The sequence below is a fragment of the Thamnophis sirtalis genome, unplaced genomic scaffold (genome assembly GCF_051295495.1).
Source record: "Thamnophis sirtalis isolate CommonGarterSnake01/CBP01778 unplaced genomic scaffold, rThaSir2_p1.2 scaffold_6, whole genome shotgun sequence".
NCBI lineage: Eukaryota > Metazoa > Chordata > Lepidosauria > Squamata > Natricidae > Thamnophis > Thamnophis sirtalis.
The window spans coordinates 67,679,891-67,696,898 of NW_028261386.1; the positions used below are offsets into that span (position 1 = coordinate 67,679,891).

The 17,008-nt window shown below is 38.8% G+C and overlaps 1 protein-coding gene across 1 annotated transcript in view; it reads right to left on the minus strand.

Annotated features, from left to right (window-relative positions):
• Positions 1-4,694: 4,694 nt before the first annotated feature.
• MTR (5-methyltetrahydrofolate-homocysteine methyltransferase) overlaps positions 4,695-17,008 on the minus strand; it is an 88,783-nt gene continuing 76,469 nt past the window's right edge. Inside the window, exons 29-33 of the mRNA XM_087718054.1 lie at positions 10,972-11,168; positions 9,582-9,782; positions 8,667-8,859; positions 8,085-8,197; positions 4,695-6,163 (exon numbers count right to left, since the gene is read on the minus strand). Of these exons, the coding sequence (XP_087574180.1) occupies positions 6,077-6,163; positions 8,085-8,197; positions 8,667-8,859; positions 9,582-9,782; positions 10,972-11,168 (791 nt within the window). The 3' untranslated portion in view covers positions 4,695-6,076. The remainder of the gene's footprint in view (positions 6,164-8,084; positions 8,198-8,666; positions 8,860-9,581; positions 9,783-10,971; positions 11,169-17,008) is intronic.

Consider the following 17,008-nt stretch of genomic DNA (forward strand, 5'->3'; position numbering starts at 1 on the left):
GATACAGTTATTGATATATATAGGTACTACCATAACAAAAAGAACCTGGACACAAATTGTAAACAATGACTTGGAGGGGAAAAGGGCTTAGAAACTTTGTCAATTAATCTTTGTTTAGAATATGTTATAAACGTTTAAGGCTATTGGATGATTTTGTAATAATGAAATGCCATCAGGTGGTTGTGTTTTTAACTATGGATTATTTTAGGCAAAAGGACACTAAAACAATTTCAGTCAAATGGGAACTATGCTATGTTGATAGTAAGACTCATTAAGAATCTTATTCATTTGATATGAATATAAGAAATGATTGTGGAAGAGAGGCACGAAAGCTAATTGTAACCAATTGACACACTTTCTACAAGATGTAATGTAAGATGATGATTTGTGTGTGTATGTGTGGTTTGTTTAATAAAAATAAAAATTTCTTGCAAAAAATGTGATATTGTTAGAAGAAAACTAGATGAAATAAGATATATTTTATTTTTAAAAATGAATACATCCGTATTTGATTAAGTGACAAAATGTGATAATGCGACAAAATTAGTGGACCAGAGGAATGCCGTCGATATAGTTTGCTTGGACTTCAGTAAGGCATTTGATAAAGTAGACCATAACCTACTACTAGATAAAGTGGAAGAATGTGGGTTAGACAGCATCACCACCAGATGGATTCGTAACTGGCTGACCAACCGCACTCATCGTGTAGTCCTCAATGGAGCTGCATGTTCATGGAGGGAAGTATGCAGTGGAGTGCCCCAAGGCTCTGTTTTGGGCCCAGATGTCTTCAACATCTTCATCAATGATTTGGATGAGGGAATAAATGGGGAACTCATCAAATTTGCAAATGACACCAAGCTGGCAGGAATAGCCAACACTCCAGAAGATAGGCTAAAAATACAGAAGGATCTTGACAAACTTGAACATTGGGCACTATCTAATAAAATGAAATTCAATGGTGAAAAGAGTAAGGTTCTACATTTAGGCAACAAAAACGAAATGCACAGGTACAGTATAGGTGGTACCTTGCTCAACAGTAGTAACTGTGAAATGGATCTTGGAGTCCTAGTGGACAACCATTTAAATATGAGCCAGCAGTGTGCAGCAGCTGCCAAAAAAGACAACACAGTTCTAGGCTGCATAAACAGAGGGATAGAATCAAGATCATGTGAAGTGTTAATAGCACTTTATAATGCCTTGGTAAGGCCACACTTGAAATACCGCATTCTGTTTTGGTCACCACAGTGTAGAAAAGATGTGGAGACTCTAAGAAAGAGTGCAGAGAAGAGCAACAAAGATGATTAGGGGACGAGACTAAAACATATGAAGAACAGTTGCAGGAACTGGATATGTCTAGTTTTATAGAAAAAGGACTAGGGGAGACATGATAGCAGTGTTCCAATATCTCAGGGGTTGCCACAAAGAAGAGGGAGTCAAACTATTTTCCAAGGCACCTGAGAGTAGAACAAGAAGCAATGGGTGGAAACTAATCAAGGAGAGAAGCAACTTAGAACTGAGGAGAAATTTCCTGACAGTTAGAACAATTAATCAGTGGAACAGCTTGCCTCCAGAAGTTGTGAATGCCCCAACACTGGAAGTCTTTAAGAAGATGTTGGATAGCCATTTGTCTGAAACGGTATAGGGTTTCCTGCCTAGGCAGGGGGTTGGACTAGAAGACCTCCAAGGTACCTTCAAACTCTGCCATTGTATTGTATGGTATTGTATTGTAAGTGCGGCTGGCATTTGTAAGTGCTATTGCTAGCACTGAAAAACTCTTAATTGGGGATTCCATAAGTCTTCCTATGACCCTCCCAGCCCAATTTTGTTATGCTCCAGAACTGCCCAGGATTGTTTCATTGGAACTCTGTAGCAAATTGTTAACTTTCAATGGTGATTGAAGCCAATAAAGCATTTCTTTCTTTCTTCCCTTCTCCACACAACACCATTTAGAGATTTTAAAGGACAAGTTGTGTTACGTTTCATGCTTCACTGATCACCAGGAGCAGTTTCCACCATGTCAATTCCCTGGCAATTCCTTCTTTCTAGTTTTATTAAACCTTCTGAATGCTGTACAATTATGAAAATCCTTCTTGCCAGATGGAAATTTATCAAATCAAGCTAACTTCAATTTGGGTTAGAAGAACCAATTACTGTAAAGTAGCATTGGTAAGGGTAGCATATTTTTAATCCTGATTTTGGTTGTGCTGAAACATAATTTTATACCATACATTTCACTCTTTTTCATGAATAATGTTATAATAATTATAACGTACATGGATTAGTCTCTCAGCTGGGTTAGGCTGAGAGATAGCAATTCTTTTTATGATATTCAGTGAGTTTCATGACACAGAAAGAATTTAAATTGAGTTTTTAGTCATTTAAAAATATGCCACTCTATCTACAACTTTTCAAATTGCATTAGAGAGAGAGTGTGTATTTCCAGTAAAGCTCACATAGAACTCTCATTTAGTTTTTTCTTGATAGGCCATCACAGAGTTTTGAACAAGTCACTTGCAAATCCAATTTAATGGCATAATGTATTCAGAAATGTACTGTTAATATGTGAAAATGGGGCATCATGAAGCCCTCAAGAGTGGAGCCAAATAATAGGGTAATCAGGAATATTAGGGAAGATAGTTGTAGAATCTAATTTGAATTGTTGAATAAGAGTCAGGTACATAAATCTTGCAGTATCTCACAAAAGCACTACTTAAGGAAAGAGGTCCATCACAACCAGAAAGAAAAAAACTAGTGATTAAGAACAACTAAGGATAAAGCTCTGCAATTACACAAACAAAAGGTTTTTTAAAAAAACGAGAGGCAACAAGGATAGCAAAGAAAACCCAGCATCTTAACTGGTACCTGACAGTTAGATTGCTAGAAAGAAACCCTATTTACAATAATGCTTCCCTGTACTTCTAAGTTAAAGATAGATCCCATTTCCTATAAAGAAAAATGCAAGGCCCCAAGGATTCAATTTATTTTTCTCTCATGGCCCAAAGAAAATTTAAAAGATAAGGAGCAAAGAGACTGATTACCTTTTTTTTTGCACTTGAGGGTTATAAATAGATGCATTAAGTGTCTGCAAGTTTTAGCATATCTATTTTTAACCACTGAGCCAATCTCCCCTTTAAAAATCGAAAAGAAAAAGTAAAAGAAAATGTTTGGTTTTCCTCACTCTGTGACAGTCTCATGCCAAAAGTCACAAGTTTTCTGCAATTCTTGAAAAACTAGGAAAAAAAGTGGTGGAAAAAAGTGCCAGACTTTCTGCAAAAAAAATCTGCCCTCTTTACTCCACCCCAGATAGATAAAAGGAGACAAGCTCAGGAATTTGATTTTAATGTCCAGCAGAGAGCTTGTTTGCCAAGGTACTTACCCCATCTGTTAGTTTTTTGCAGAAACAAAACACACAGCAAAATAATAAAGACGTATGCAACTGCCAGAGTTCAAAATAATTTATGCATCTACTACAGTGAGCACTTGCTGCTATTAATAAGGCATACAGAATCCCAAAGAATTACATTTTAGTAAGAGATTTTATTTGAAATTTGGTGCTGATAAATCCTCCACAAGCCCAGTGGATGAAGTTTAAAGAATGTTAGCATTATTTAATCTGATGAGAGGTTTGATGGGCTAATCATAATTTGACATAGAGATATTTTAAAAAATATAATATAAAATCTGTATGAATAATAGCCTTCAATGATAAACAGTGGCTAGGATCTCTAACTATTGCCTTGCAAACTAAGAAACTCTTGCCAACACCAATTGGGATTCACATGACACACTTGGGAATGGACCGTTAGGAATAAATATTAATAATGGTAAGTGGATTGGAGGAATAGGAAAGATATGGTAGGAAATTGTGATCTGGCTGACACAGGGAAGGATGCAGGCCACTAGATGACTTCCATTCCTTTCAGGTGTTAATTTAAAGAAGAAAATTAACAATATACATGGCTTCCAGATGGTTCAGTTTATTCAGAATTTGGGGCATGTCTTTACTTAAGACAAAAGTGTTATAGGAACTATTTGTGATATTTCAGCAGGTTTTCTTGAGGGGGACTTGACTTTTCAAAACTTTTACATCTATCCATAAACGTCATTGTTTGAGATCTACAGAATGTGAGATTTTTCTCTTGTCTAAATGAATACTTCTGTTTCATTAAGACTGAAGAAATATAAATCTAGTTTTGATTTTATCAAGGCCCTAGAGAGCCTCTATTGAAGTTTACAGATGAATTGCAGTTTATCAGTAATGAACATTTTCCTCAAATTAAAATGGGAAAATAAACTATATGAAAACCTATTGTGAAAATATTAGGAGTGCTAATTTAGTCCTCTAGCTATCAATACCAGAATACATGTAGTACTAATGAAGAATCCACATATCACAGAGGCCTGCAAAAAGGCAATTTGATAGCAAAAGAAAATAGAGATTTCAAGAAACTGACCTCCTTATGTCAGTGGCATAAGGTACTGTTCATGTAAAAATCTAAAGATTTGCAATCTAATGTTTTGGCAGCTCTTGGTATGTAACACAACACAGAAATAACAGCACATTTCTGTAGTAACAGAACAGAAGGCTCAGCCACCTGTGAGTATAATTACAAATATAGATAATAAAAGTTCCAAAAAGAGCATGATTTTTCCAGGGCTTACAAGAGTAAATAACTGAGCTATTATAAACAATCGATTATAATAATAATTCTTTATTTAGAAAAAAAAACGTGAACACAGTAATGACAAGAGGGGCCCCTGTGAACTACAATCACCACAACTTAAGTGGAAAAGTCTGAAAAGTATTCTTGGGCTTATATGCAAATATGAACTCCGTAACTTCTAGAACTGTTCATGTGAATGTGTACCATAGTCTCCTGAAGCAAGGAGGTAACACTATTGTGGGCCCCTTTTCCCATATTTCTTTACTATTCAGACATATATTCCAGTATATTAAGAAGGAATTAAGAATCAAGGCACTTATTAATCTCTCACATTTCTTTTAATTTCTGAGCCAATTTGCTATTAAATAGTAAAGCTATGCAGTGCTTGATGGAATTCAATTGGGAAAAAGTATTTCAGAAAACATGAGCGCCACAAAGGCAACTGTTATAATCTCACTAAAGCAACTAGGGCCTTTTTCCCTGATCATATTTCTGAAAAAAAGTGACTGCTATGAATTGCAGAAAAGTGTTGCATTCACAGCCCAAGTCATTCTGAAATGCCTCTTCCAAATGAATCTAAAGCACTGGCACCACCTATTAAATACACATACAATTATATTAAATATAAGTAAGACCCCATAAAATAGAGGGACATGTCAGTGCAAATAGTTGCTGACCTTTTTCTTATGACTATAAAACAATGCCCAATGGCTATATTCTCAGAAGACAAAATTACAGATTACAGTATCAGTAGTGAATTACAGATTTAGTATAATATTTGCAATACTTTTCATGAAATATTCATGTATTTGATTTTTTTATCTTGCCTTTTATTTCTTTATGAAACTATTCCATTAAAAAAGAATTTAAACATCTAGACAAAGGATATTTCATATACACACACATCAAAATCCCAAATGCAATTAGAATGATCTTTAATTTAGAAAGAAAAGAGTGTCTTTATTTTAAATAGCTCGTGGTAACATGCATATGCATGTACGTAAATGGACAAGATTTCCAGGATAGCCAAAACAGAGATACACTTCATATCTAAGAATTATTTTAGGTTTGTTGTTTTATAGCTTATTGTAGGTTTGATGTAGTGCAGAGAATATTTTACAATTAGATATCATTTATTTTCTCCGTAGCAGATAGCTACACTGAATAATCATTTGAAGGGTTACCCACAGAACAGCTGTTTCTTGTTTATTTAAAATGAATCAGAAAATGAGGAAGCAGTTTTCTCCCACATTTGTTCCACAAGTTTGGTGGACTTTGCTACACAGTATGAAATGGAGAAACAATACTGCCCCCCAACACAGACACAAATCCCCTCCCTATTCTGCTTGTGAATGTTTTCTCTTATGTATATCAGCTGATTAACAACCAATCAATCAATCACCCTATTTTTTTTACTCTGAATCATATCCAAGAATAGGTCCAAGCCATTTTTCAACTTCTGCCACAGACATATTTTTTCTTAAGGCATAGTCTTCAACCTGTAAAACAAACAAGAGGATGACTAATTAGCATTTTAATTTTAAGATCTTACACTAATAAAAATACCTGGGAAATTATATTTCATATTTTTTTCTGAATAGAAAACATTCTGCTACAATTCTATGAAAAGGCACCTCTTCAGATTTTTCAGTTATCTTTGGCATTTAACATTATGAGAATTTTTTGGAAGTTCTATATGATATATAAACAGAATCTAAGTCAGGAGTGTCAAACTTGATTTCATTGAGGGCCAAATAAGGGTTGAGTTTGACCTCAGGGGGCCAGGGTAAGCATGGCCAGAGTAGGATGGCCAGCTTGATGACACTCGTGTTGGGGCACCTGTGGAGCCAGAGCACTCTGCTAGCCAAAACGGGATCCTGAGCTCCGTTTTGGGCTGCCACGGCCCCATGCAACCCTCTGCCAGATAAAATGGATCTCCGGAGGGCCGTTTTCATTGGCAGAAGCACTGGAAGCCGGTCCTTCACTGTTTCCAGGGTAGCCTCACGTACCAGATCTAAATACCCTGCGGGCCAGATCCAGTCCCAGGCATTTATTGGTACGATTTATAGGCCGCCCAATCCCGGAGGACAAATTTAGTTTGACACCCCTGATCTAAGTGAACAAATGAAAAGTTATGCTTTTATTTATTTCATGAATGTAGACATTCAATGTGCACTGGATCAGTGTGAAAAACTAATCCCCTCTTAAACAACTTACTGTACCAACTTTAGCTAATGCCTGCCTGCCTGCCTGCCTGCTTCTTGATGTTGTCTCAGCTTGCTTCTCTTTTGCAGACATGTCATTACCAAAGTAAGAAATTGTTGCATGGAGGACTGCACATTACTAGCTGTTTATATGCAGTAGCTTGTTCTATCATTGGGATATTGTTTCTCCCTTGATTACTTTTTGAGTGACATATTGCTTGATTGCAGAAGTGTGTATTCAGGACTGTTTGCCTCTTTCCATTTTCTTTGCTTCCTTCCTTTCTTGAATGGTTTGTAGATGGAGCTTCTTCCAACATTACAGCTAATGACCAATTCATCAGATTGATGAGCCTGCAGGAATTCTCTAGCACTTTTGGTCTAAGATATCTGCAGTTTCTCAAATGGCATTGTTGAATTTGTTAGCTTATTGTGAAATTAAAAAGTTTACATTGTATCTTCTGAATGAGAGATCTTACATAGCTTATTTACTGTGCTATTGGGTTGTTAGTGTTATAGTTGAGTACTTGATCAGTGTGGACTTTTTTTGCGATACATTTAGAAGGGTAGTTTATTCTCTTCTCTTTTGAATCTTATTCTTTCAAAATGAATTGAATTGAATACTTTATTTGATGATTAGATACACAAGGAGTTTGTATAAATCTTCAGATAAAAAAGACTATAAACTTCCAAAACTTTTAATTATGTTTGATACGACAAGCAACACTAACACTTACTGCATCTAAAATAACTTAATCAAGACAAGGATTTCATAAATTCTAGACCCAAATAACACATTAGTAATTTTCTGCTAATATCATCAATAACTTCCACATTTGCAATATAACATGCTATTTAATTTCAGGTTTCTAAACCTTGTCCGCCATTTGCTCAGTTTGTAATATTTAACAAGAATTATTGGTACTGTTAATACACAGATAATAAATTATTTAGCGCTCAAATACCATATTGAGTAGTCTAAATCAGCAGTTCCCAACCTTTCTGGCTCTGGGGACTGCAAGTGGCGGAAGCAGTGGTGTTGGAGAGAAGATGGTTTTACGTGCACACTGCTTGTGCAAATGCAGTTTTGTGTGCTTGCATTAGGCGGTGGACTGGGGTTGGGGACCCTTGGTCTAAAAATAGTGTGTTTCTGTATATAATTCCCATTTACAGCTCTCTCCTTTTTAATGCAATTTCTGTAACAGCAAAAAGGTCTTACCTGATCTTTCAATATTTTCCCAACAGCAAAATACCTAGAAGCCGGATTGGAAAAGTAGAGACCACATACTGCTGAGGCAGGGAACATTGCTAGGGATTCTGTTAACTGAATACCTGTAAGAATCAAAGGAAAGTACTTGTGTTGGCTCTTTTGGCAGATATTGCCAAATTGCAGAATCTCTGACCTGCATCTGAGGAAAAACTCAATTTCCTGACAAATCCAGTCCAAATCACCCATTATAATTTTATAGCTTTGCAATCAATTAGCAAATTATCTATACTCTGAATGTGATTTTGTGAGCTTGTGAAAAAGAAGGAGCTTTCTTCAAGTATACACTAAAAACAGGTGATTATTTAATAGTCAACAGAGGATGGGACCATGCATACAATCCTGGGCATATGTTCTCCCAACTGCACAACTCATTCACAAAGTCTTAAGAGGAGGTGAACTTAATGGGGATCCTCTCATCATTATAAACATATCAGTCATAAAAGGAAAACAATATAAATGGAATAAAGCATTTATAATTTCTCCCCTCACCAATTTCAAAATGCAACTTCCTAACCAAACTTTGAAAGATACCTGTAGCTTCCTCAATATTGGCAAGTCTCCACATAGTGATTTTTTCTGTGTGGTCAGGTTGACATGGATAACCAGGTGCTGGGCGAATCCCATCGTATCTTATTTTACGCAGATCTGAAAATTCCAACTGTTCATTTGTACAATAAGCCCAAAATTCTTTCCGAACTCGTTCATGAAGTTCTTCTGCAAATGCCTTAGAAATAAGCAAAAGCAAGCTATAACTTTAATGATGCTTTGTCCAAATGTATTACTGTGTGATGCTTTCAATTCAGAGAAATCTAAGCAGTGTTCTTGGTATTTTTGGTAAAAATTGTTTGTCATTGCCTTCTTCCTGGCACTGAGAGAACTTCTAAGTGGCTGTTAGGCCTAAAACAGGAGTAGAACTCAAGTGTCTCTCTCCTAATCCAACATCTTAACTACTAGACCAAACTGGCTCTCATTGTACATTACCTTTAACTGTTACCTTAATACTTCATGGCTCATATTCAAAGATATCTCTGCATTTACTGTAGGCTCATTGCTGTGCTAGAAGGACATTTTAATTGACCCATTGATTTCCCACACTTGCACACATAAAAGCAAAATGTTTCTTTCAGATTCCCATGCCTCCTGCTTATGATCTACAGGATTCCCTTCTCTTCTGAAGCATATTTGGTGGGTACAGGAGAGAATGAACAAAAAAAATTGATTCATTCTTTCATTTGTTGATGGAGGTTTTCAAAGAATCAATAAGACCTCTATTGTAAATGACATCATTGGATAAAACATTATGTAAGTTATCACAATACATTTGCTGCAGATAATAGTCTTCTACTTAAAAAAAAAACAAGTTGGTCCTTCCCTTCCCCCCTCCCTTCCAATACATGAATTAAAATAAGTAGAATCATGTAAAAAAAAAAAACTACAATATATTACCTCTGCTAACCGATCTGCTAGTGCTTTCACCATTATAATGCTGTAGTCATCTGACTGTTTTTCATATTCTTTACATAGCTCATCTACTCCAAAGCATGCCACAGCAAAGATCCCCAAGTAGTCAGGAACATCAGACTCCAGGGGGGATATAAAATCAGACAAGCAATAATAGGGATCTGTGGAACCAGAATCTTTTTCAACCTACAATGTTAAATGAGCAACATGTTAAATATTAAAGACCTAACTGGAAGACACAATTTTAAGGAGGATTCAGACTAGGCAACAAGGATGATCATGGACTAGAAAATAATTCCAGTGAAGAGATTTTGCAGAGATTGGAAATATACTATGAGCATAACACTCTTCAAATTCCTGAATGCCACAGGAATAGTGAAGACACATTTCTTATTGTACAAAACATAAAAAAGTGATCTTGTATTACAGGAAGGCAAATTCTGTCAGAACATTAAAAAAATATCCTTGCAGTAAGAATAATTCAACATAAGGACCAACTACTCAGAAAGGTGGTGAAGTCACCTCAATTGGAAGTGTTGGAGATTATCTTTCAAAAATCTAAATATATTTAGAATCCACAGAAAGATTCACTTTTCAAGTTTTCTATGCAGATCCAAAATCCAAGTACTACAGTTCCCTTCTTTGTGAAATGTCATTGTTTTAATCTACCGTTATACTTATTCATAAGCTTACAGAATACATCATTATTATTTTGCTAACTTTTAAAGACAATTATCTCCACATTACACACACATACTGTGGAGGTTTATTACATAAATGCAATCATCTTTTCTTTAGCTTCTTATATAACTCTTCCATTTTTAACTCATTTTAAAGACAAAGTAGGAGGTTGCATTACTATATCTCAAATGAGCAGGTTTAATATAGTGGCAAAGACTTTTATGGCGATATAGAGGAAAAGATAGATCATTTGACTTAAGAAAGATACAACGGCTGCATAACAGATTACATTTGCACGTTCTTTAGCTGCAAAGCTGCGTGTGTTTTTCAGATTAAAAACAATGCTTTCAAATTAGCAAAATACATTAAAAGTGTGGTTTTCACATCTCAAAGATGCAAAGAAACAGCCAAACAGGCATGCTTTAAATAAAACAATAAAAAACGAGTGTATAGTTTGTGATTCTCAGAGGCAACCAATCTTATCCCCTCCAAATACTTCTATCGTATACTTCTTGTCAAACCATTCTGGAAGCTGGGATTTAGGAATTTTCTAGCAAAATGTCTGTGGATCCCAACTTGCTTATTCTTGTCTACATATTCACAAATCTTAATTAGGAAATGCGTTAAGATTAGTTTAAGCTCACAATCTGAAATAAGTAACATTTCATTTGAGTAGAATATCATCAAGCCACACCTGTTGTCGTAAGCCACAGAACCTAGCTATTGGTTCCAAATTGTGTAGCTTCTCTTCTGTATCATATAAGTAAATATCATCTTTAATGCTTCGAGCTGACCAAAATCCAATCAGACCTGTGGCTTTAAGCTTGTTTTCTGTAATCAAACTTTTCAGCAGGTTTTGAGCTTCGTTGTAAACTTTTTTTGCCTCTTCTCCTAAAAAAGGAGAAAAAATCGTAAGAATGGCTGGATAAATCATTTTGAATAAACTACAATGGTTGGGCTCACACAGAATACAAACTAAACCTAAACAAATCATATTATAGTTTACCATGATGTGTCAATCCTGTCATCAAAACGTAAAGTAAACTCACAGAACTTTTAAAGAAAGCAATCAAGGTTTGGAATTTTTTTCCCTGCAACCTTAAAATCACTGACTTTGCTTTACTTGTCACATCTGTTCAATGGCTGCATTGCTATCAACAGTTTTACAGTGAGATTTACTGCAGGCATTTGAATGAAAATAAGTATTTCATAAAAAGTATATGAATGTTTGTACATTTCCTAGTGATAGTATCCAAACATACAATTTTCTCTTATTAAATTAGGAAGATACAAACAAGTTTGAAAATCCTCTCTATCCACACACTGATTACAGGTGGCCTAAAATAATATCTTGTCATGGCAGAAGAAAATGATTTAATGAATAGCTAATCACAAGCCCTTCAAAAATGAAATTTGCATTAGGAGTCGACAGGAAGTTCTTTAGCTGGACAGACGTGGGGGGTGGGGGCTCTAAAGAGCCTCACATGAACCCTGTCTGATAAACCATCTCCGAGATCCTTTTGGATCAGAACCCCCACTGGAGGTGGGGGCAAAGAAGGGCAGCGTCTCATCAGACCCAGAGGGAGGCAACTGGTCCCTCACAGGTCGGAGATTTGCCTTATGAATCGGAGTCGGGGCGGCAGTCTGCAATATGGCTAATACGATGCTGGCTTTTTGTCAAAGCAAATGTACAGGAAGGTACGGAAGAGATGAAAGACCGGTAACAAAATTTATCTAACCACAACTATAAATCAAACTTGGAAAAGGCAAAGAAATCTTGAGAATATAAATAATATTAATGGTCAGATCGGGATTTTTTGGATTTGGATTTGGATTTTATTGCATTTATATGCCGCCCTATTCCTGAAGGGACTCAGGGCGGCTACCAAATCAAAGGAAGGGAATACACACAAGGGGGAACAACAAACAAGCAACTACAAAGAATTTAAAAGCAATCAACAACCACACAGTTCGAGCGGGGACGGGATCTCGTCAACCCCAGGCCTGTCGGAACAGCCAGGTTTTAAGGGCTTTGCGGAAGACCTGAAGGGTGGTGAGGGTCCGAATCTCCACGGGGAGCTCATTCCAGAGGGCCGGAGCAGCCACAGAGAAGGCCCTCCTCTGGGTGGTAGCCAATCGGCATTGGCCGGTAGATGGGATTCGGAGGCCTACTCTGTCGGATCTAATAGGTCTGTTGGAGGTAATTGGCAGCAGGCGGTCTCTCAAGTACCCAGGTCCAATATCATGAAGGGCTTTATAAGTGACGACTAGCACCTTGAAGCGTATCCGGAGACCAATGGGCAGCCATAAGAAAGGAAAGGAAAGGAAAGGAAAGAAGGAAAGGAAAGGAAAGGAAAGGATAGGATAGGAAAGGAAAGGAAAGGAAAGGAAAGGAAAGGAAAGGAAAGGAAAGGAAAGGAAAGGAAAGGAAAGGAAAGGAAAGGAAAGGAAAGGAAAGGAAAGGAAAGGTAATAGGGGGTTGAAACACCACCACCACAACCCCAAAGTTAATTATTTAAAACAATTTTGGACAGAAGGAGAAAGCAGATAAATGACAAACCCACTCAAATATAAACTTTAAACTTGGTTTTGGACTTGAAATAGAAACCAACATTCTGAAGGAATTATTCTGCTTGAACTTTTTCCAGCTAATATATCTTAACTCCCCAAAACAACACTTCTTCTTACTGATAACTGATAACCTAACCTTGACTGTGCAGGAAGTTTTAATTAACCAACTGCCATAAATCAGAATTTGGAAAAGTAGGAGGCAAAGAGAAATAGAACCTGACTGTTTGCAAGTTTGTTTCAAATGATATATTCTGAGCAGCTACAATTGACCGGACCTGGAAGCTGGCAAGGGAAAGAATAATAACTGAATAATAACAGAATCAAGAACTGGGAAACACGAAGGGTTCTTTTTCTTATTTTGTTTTTCTTTTCTTCTTCTTTTTTTCTCTTGGCAAAAGATTAAGATGGCCCCAGCTTCTCTTCCGGTTTGAATTAAATTTAAGGTGGACCAGAATCTCAAAATAAGTCTTGTATAACTAACTGCAATTTTGGAACTGAACACTAAGGAAGAACAAAAGACTAAGATGACTCCCATCGTTCTCCCCCACAGCAACTGAAGCAGACAAATTTAAAGTGGAACAGAACTCTGAAATAAGAACTATATAACTAACTGTAACTTTGGAACTGGATATCATGGAAAACTGGGGATTTGAAGAACTATGTGAAATTATAAACAATATGCATAAATCATTAAAATCAGTAAAATCAAGCCTAAATAGAATTCTGAATCCAGAGAAGCAGATATCTAAAGAATTTAAAGAAGGAGGGAGGCAAAACAATGAAGGAGTAGAAACGGAGGGAAATAAAAAGCAGACAAAAATCTCCATTGGTCCTGTCAGTGGTGTAGGGAAAATTGTGAAAAGGGGAGGTGTCCAAACAAAAGGAAATAAAAAGTGGACAAAAGTGGTTTTGGAGGTTGTTAGTGGCATAAGGAAAATTAAAGTAGGAGATTATGTCCCAACAAAGAGAAATATAAAATATTCTTTTGACCTGGGGAAAATTGAAGAGAGGGGATGTGTTAAAATAAAGAAAAGAAGTCAGGAACAGAGAAGTGAGACAAAAGACTTGCTAGGAAAAAAACAGATAATTAGAAATCTGTGGGAAAATATAAAGTTAAGATAAGGATTTTATTCCTAAACAATGACAATAAAATGGAGTTGCTAATTGGTTGAATATGATAATGGAAAGATAGCTAAATAAAGATTAAAATATATGGAATATGGATAAATATGAAACTGATATGGGGAGTGGTAAAGCAGAGGTTTGTGATCCAACTTTTTAACATGATAATTAAATTGAGTTGCGAATTGATTGAATATGACAATAGAAGGAAAACTAAGCATAGGTCAAAATATGTTTACCACTCGTTATTTTATATAATAGATTAAGGGAAGTGTAACAAACATTGAATAGCGAGGGTTGCCATCTAGATACAATTAAGGGTAATCCAATCCAAGATATGGAAAAATGGAGAGGGAACATGAAATATACCTACAATGGGAAACTATTGAGATAAAAAGACAAGAATCACAAATTGGGGGCATGTAAGGATGTATAATTATATAAAGCTGATGATGAGAATAGCGCGGAATTGTAACCTACATCTCGAACAAAATTGTCAGTTGGTCTTACCTGAATGCATGTCTGGCTGACAGTGCATTAATCTCTGACACCCTCCTGGCGGAGGTAATAGCTACAAGGAACACTGCCTTGAGCGTGAGCAGCTGAAGACTCACCTCCCTTAGCGACTGTAAGGGTGCTTCCAGAAGTGCCTAGAGCACTGTAGGCAGGTCCCAAGAGGGAAAACGCTGAATCACCAGGGGCCGGAGGTTGGCGGCTCCCCTGAGGAACCATTTGATGACAGAAGTTGGGACAAGGACTGTGTGCCCACCCACCCCCAGGACGGTCGCCAGGGCTGAGACCCGCCTTCTGAGGGTGTTAGGAGCCAGACCCTTCTCCAGTCCATCCTGGAGGAAATCCAGAACCTCCAGGACTGTGGCCGATGTCGGTTCTACCTGAGCCGAGTAGCACCAGCCATGAAGGAGACCCAGGTTGCATCGTAGATGCAAGTGGTGGATCTTCTCCTGGCAGCCTTGATGGTCCCGATGACCTTGGTGGAAATCTGGGCCTCCCTTAATTGTGCCGCTCAATCTCCAGACGGTAAATTGGAGCCAGTCTGGGTCTGGGTGGACCAGACTCCCCTGGGTAAGGGTTACCTCCACCCGAGGGATCTTCGGATGGGGGGGCGATTGACATCTCTATCAGATCTGCAAACCAGGGGCCAGTAGGGAGCCACCAGAATGACCTCTGCCCTCTCTAGTACTAGTTTCCTGAGCACCCCGGGTAGGAGAGGGGAAGGGAAGCATAGAGAATTGCAGCGCAGGAAGTCGTTGTCCATCGCTTCCTGTGTCTGGAACTGTGATATGAATCTTGGAAGCTGGGTGTTCGTTGTGGAAGCGAAGAGATCCACCGACAGTCATCTGAATCTTTGGCAGATCCAGCTGAAGATGCTGGGGTGAAGTTGACACTCTCCGTGGTCCACTGTCTCCCTGCTGAACCAGTCCGCATGATGATTCTCCACTCCGGAGTTGTGTTTTGCTTGGATAGATAGGAGGTTCCGTTCCGCCCAGTTCCCCAATCTCACGGCCTTGTCCCGCAGTGCCCTTGAGTGGGTGCCTCCCTGTTTGTTCACGTGTGACTTGGCTGCCACATTGTCCATGAGAACTAGGACATGTTTCCTGGCTACCGTCGTCTTGAATAGTCCCTGAACAGGGAGCCCTTTGACAGGGCTGGGGACATCCACCAGCAGAGAGACAGGAGTATCTGGGGCATCACCCTGACCTTGAATTCTGTGTCACTTGTCCTGTCCCTCTGGTGGGGAAGAAGGAACCACTGCAGTTCCCTGGCATGGAGTCGGGCCTAAGGCACTATCCCGATGCAGGAGATGAACTTGCCAAGAAGCCTGGAAAGGAGAGCTACGGGAACAGATTGAAGCATGCGAATCTCTAGAATTATTTGTACAATGCTGTCCCTGCTCTCCACTGAGAGGAAAACCTCCCCCCCCCACCAAGTCAATAATGGTTCCCAGATGCTGGAGTCTGGTGGTGGGATTCAGGTGACTCTTCACAAGGTTGACCGAGAACCCCAGAGACCTAAGGGTGGTGATGGTGAGGCTTAAGTCCTCTGCTCGAGCCAGTGAGGGGGCTAATACAAGGATGTCATCAAGGTAACAGTTCAACTAGACCAGGATAGAGTGGAGGTAGGCTGTCACCACGACAAGTACCTTGGTGAACGTCCTAGGGCGGAAGCTAGGCCAAAGGGAAGAGCCCTGTACTGATGAGTGCCCCCATATGAAAACCTGAGGAATTTGCGGTGGTCGGGCGCAATCATAATGTGCAAGTAAGCCTTGGTGAGGTCAATGGAGGCTAGGAAATCCCCCTGTCTAATTCCCTCTAGGATAGACTTGAGTGAGACCATCTTGAACCTAAAGTAGACCAGCCTAGAATTGAGTAACTTAAGGTCTAGGATGGCCCTCCACCCTCCGGAGCTCTTGGGGACCACAAAGAGATTCGAATAGAATCCTGATTTCTTCTCCCCCTCTGGTACCAGCTCCACTGCTCTGATTTCCAGTAAATGCTGGATGGCCTTGCGCATGAGAGAGCGCTTGGCCGGGTTCCTGGAGGAAGAGAAGACCTGGAATCCATTCGGGGGTTGTGAGCGAAATTCCAGGTGGAACCTGAATCTGACTGTCTGTAACACCCATGCATGTGTAGTGATGTCAGCCCAGTGATCCACGAACAGAGAAAGGTGGCCACCGATAGGATGATTTGATCCCGAGTCACTTGTTTCTGCAGAAGGGGCTGCCAACTCCCCCACGAAAGGGACGCTTGCTAGATTGTTGGAACCTGTACCTGTTCCTAGAGAACTGTCTATCCCCCTGTCTGGGGATCCTGGGCGCAGAGTACCTTGGTTGTTGGAAGTCCTGTTCGGCTGCTCGAAAGTTGGACCTTCTGGGATATGGTGCCGAACGGTAATCCAATCGCTTGGATGTGGACGGAAAGACCTTCCACTTGTTCTGGTCCTCAACAACGATGGGGTCCAGGGATGGACCAAACAGCTTTCCTTCCGTGTACTCTGTGCTTGCCAAATGCCACTTTGCC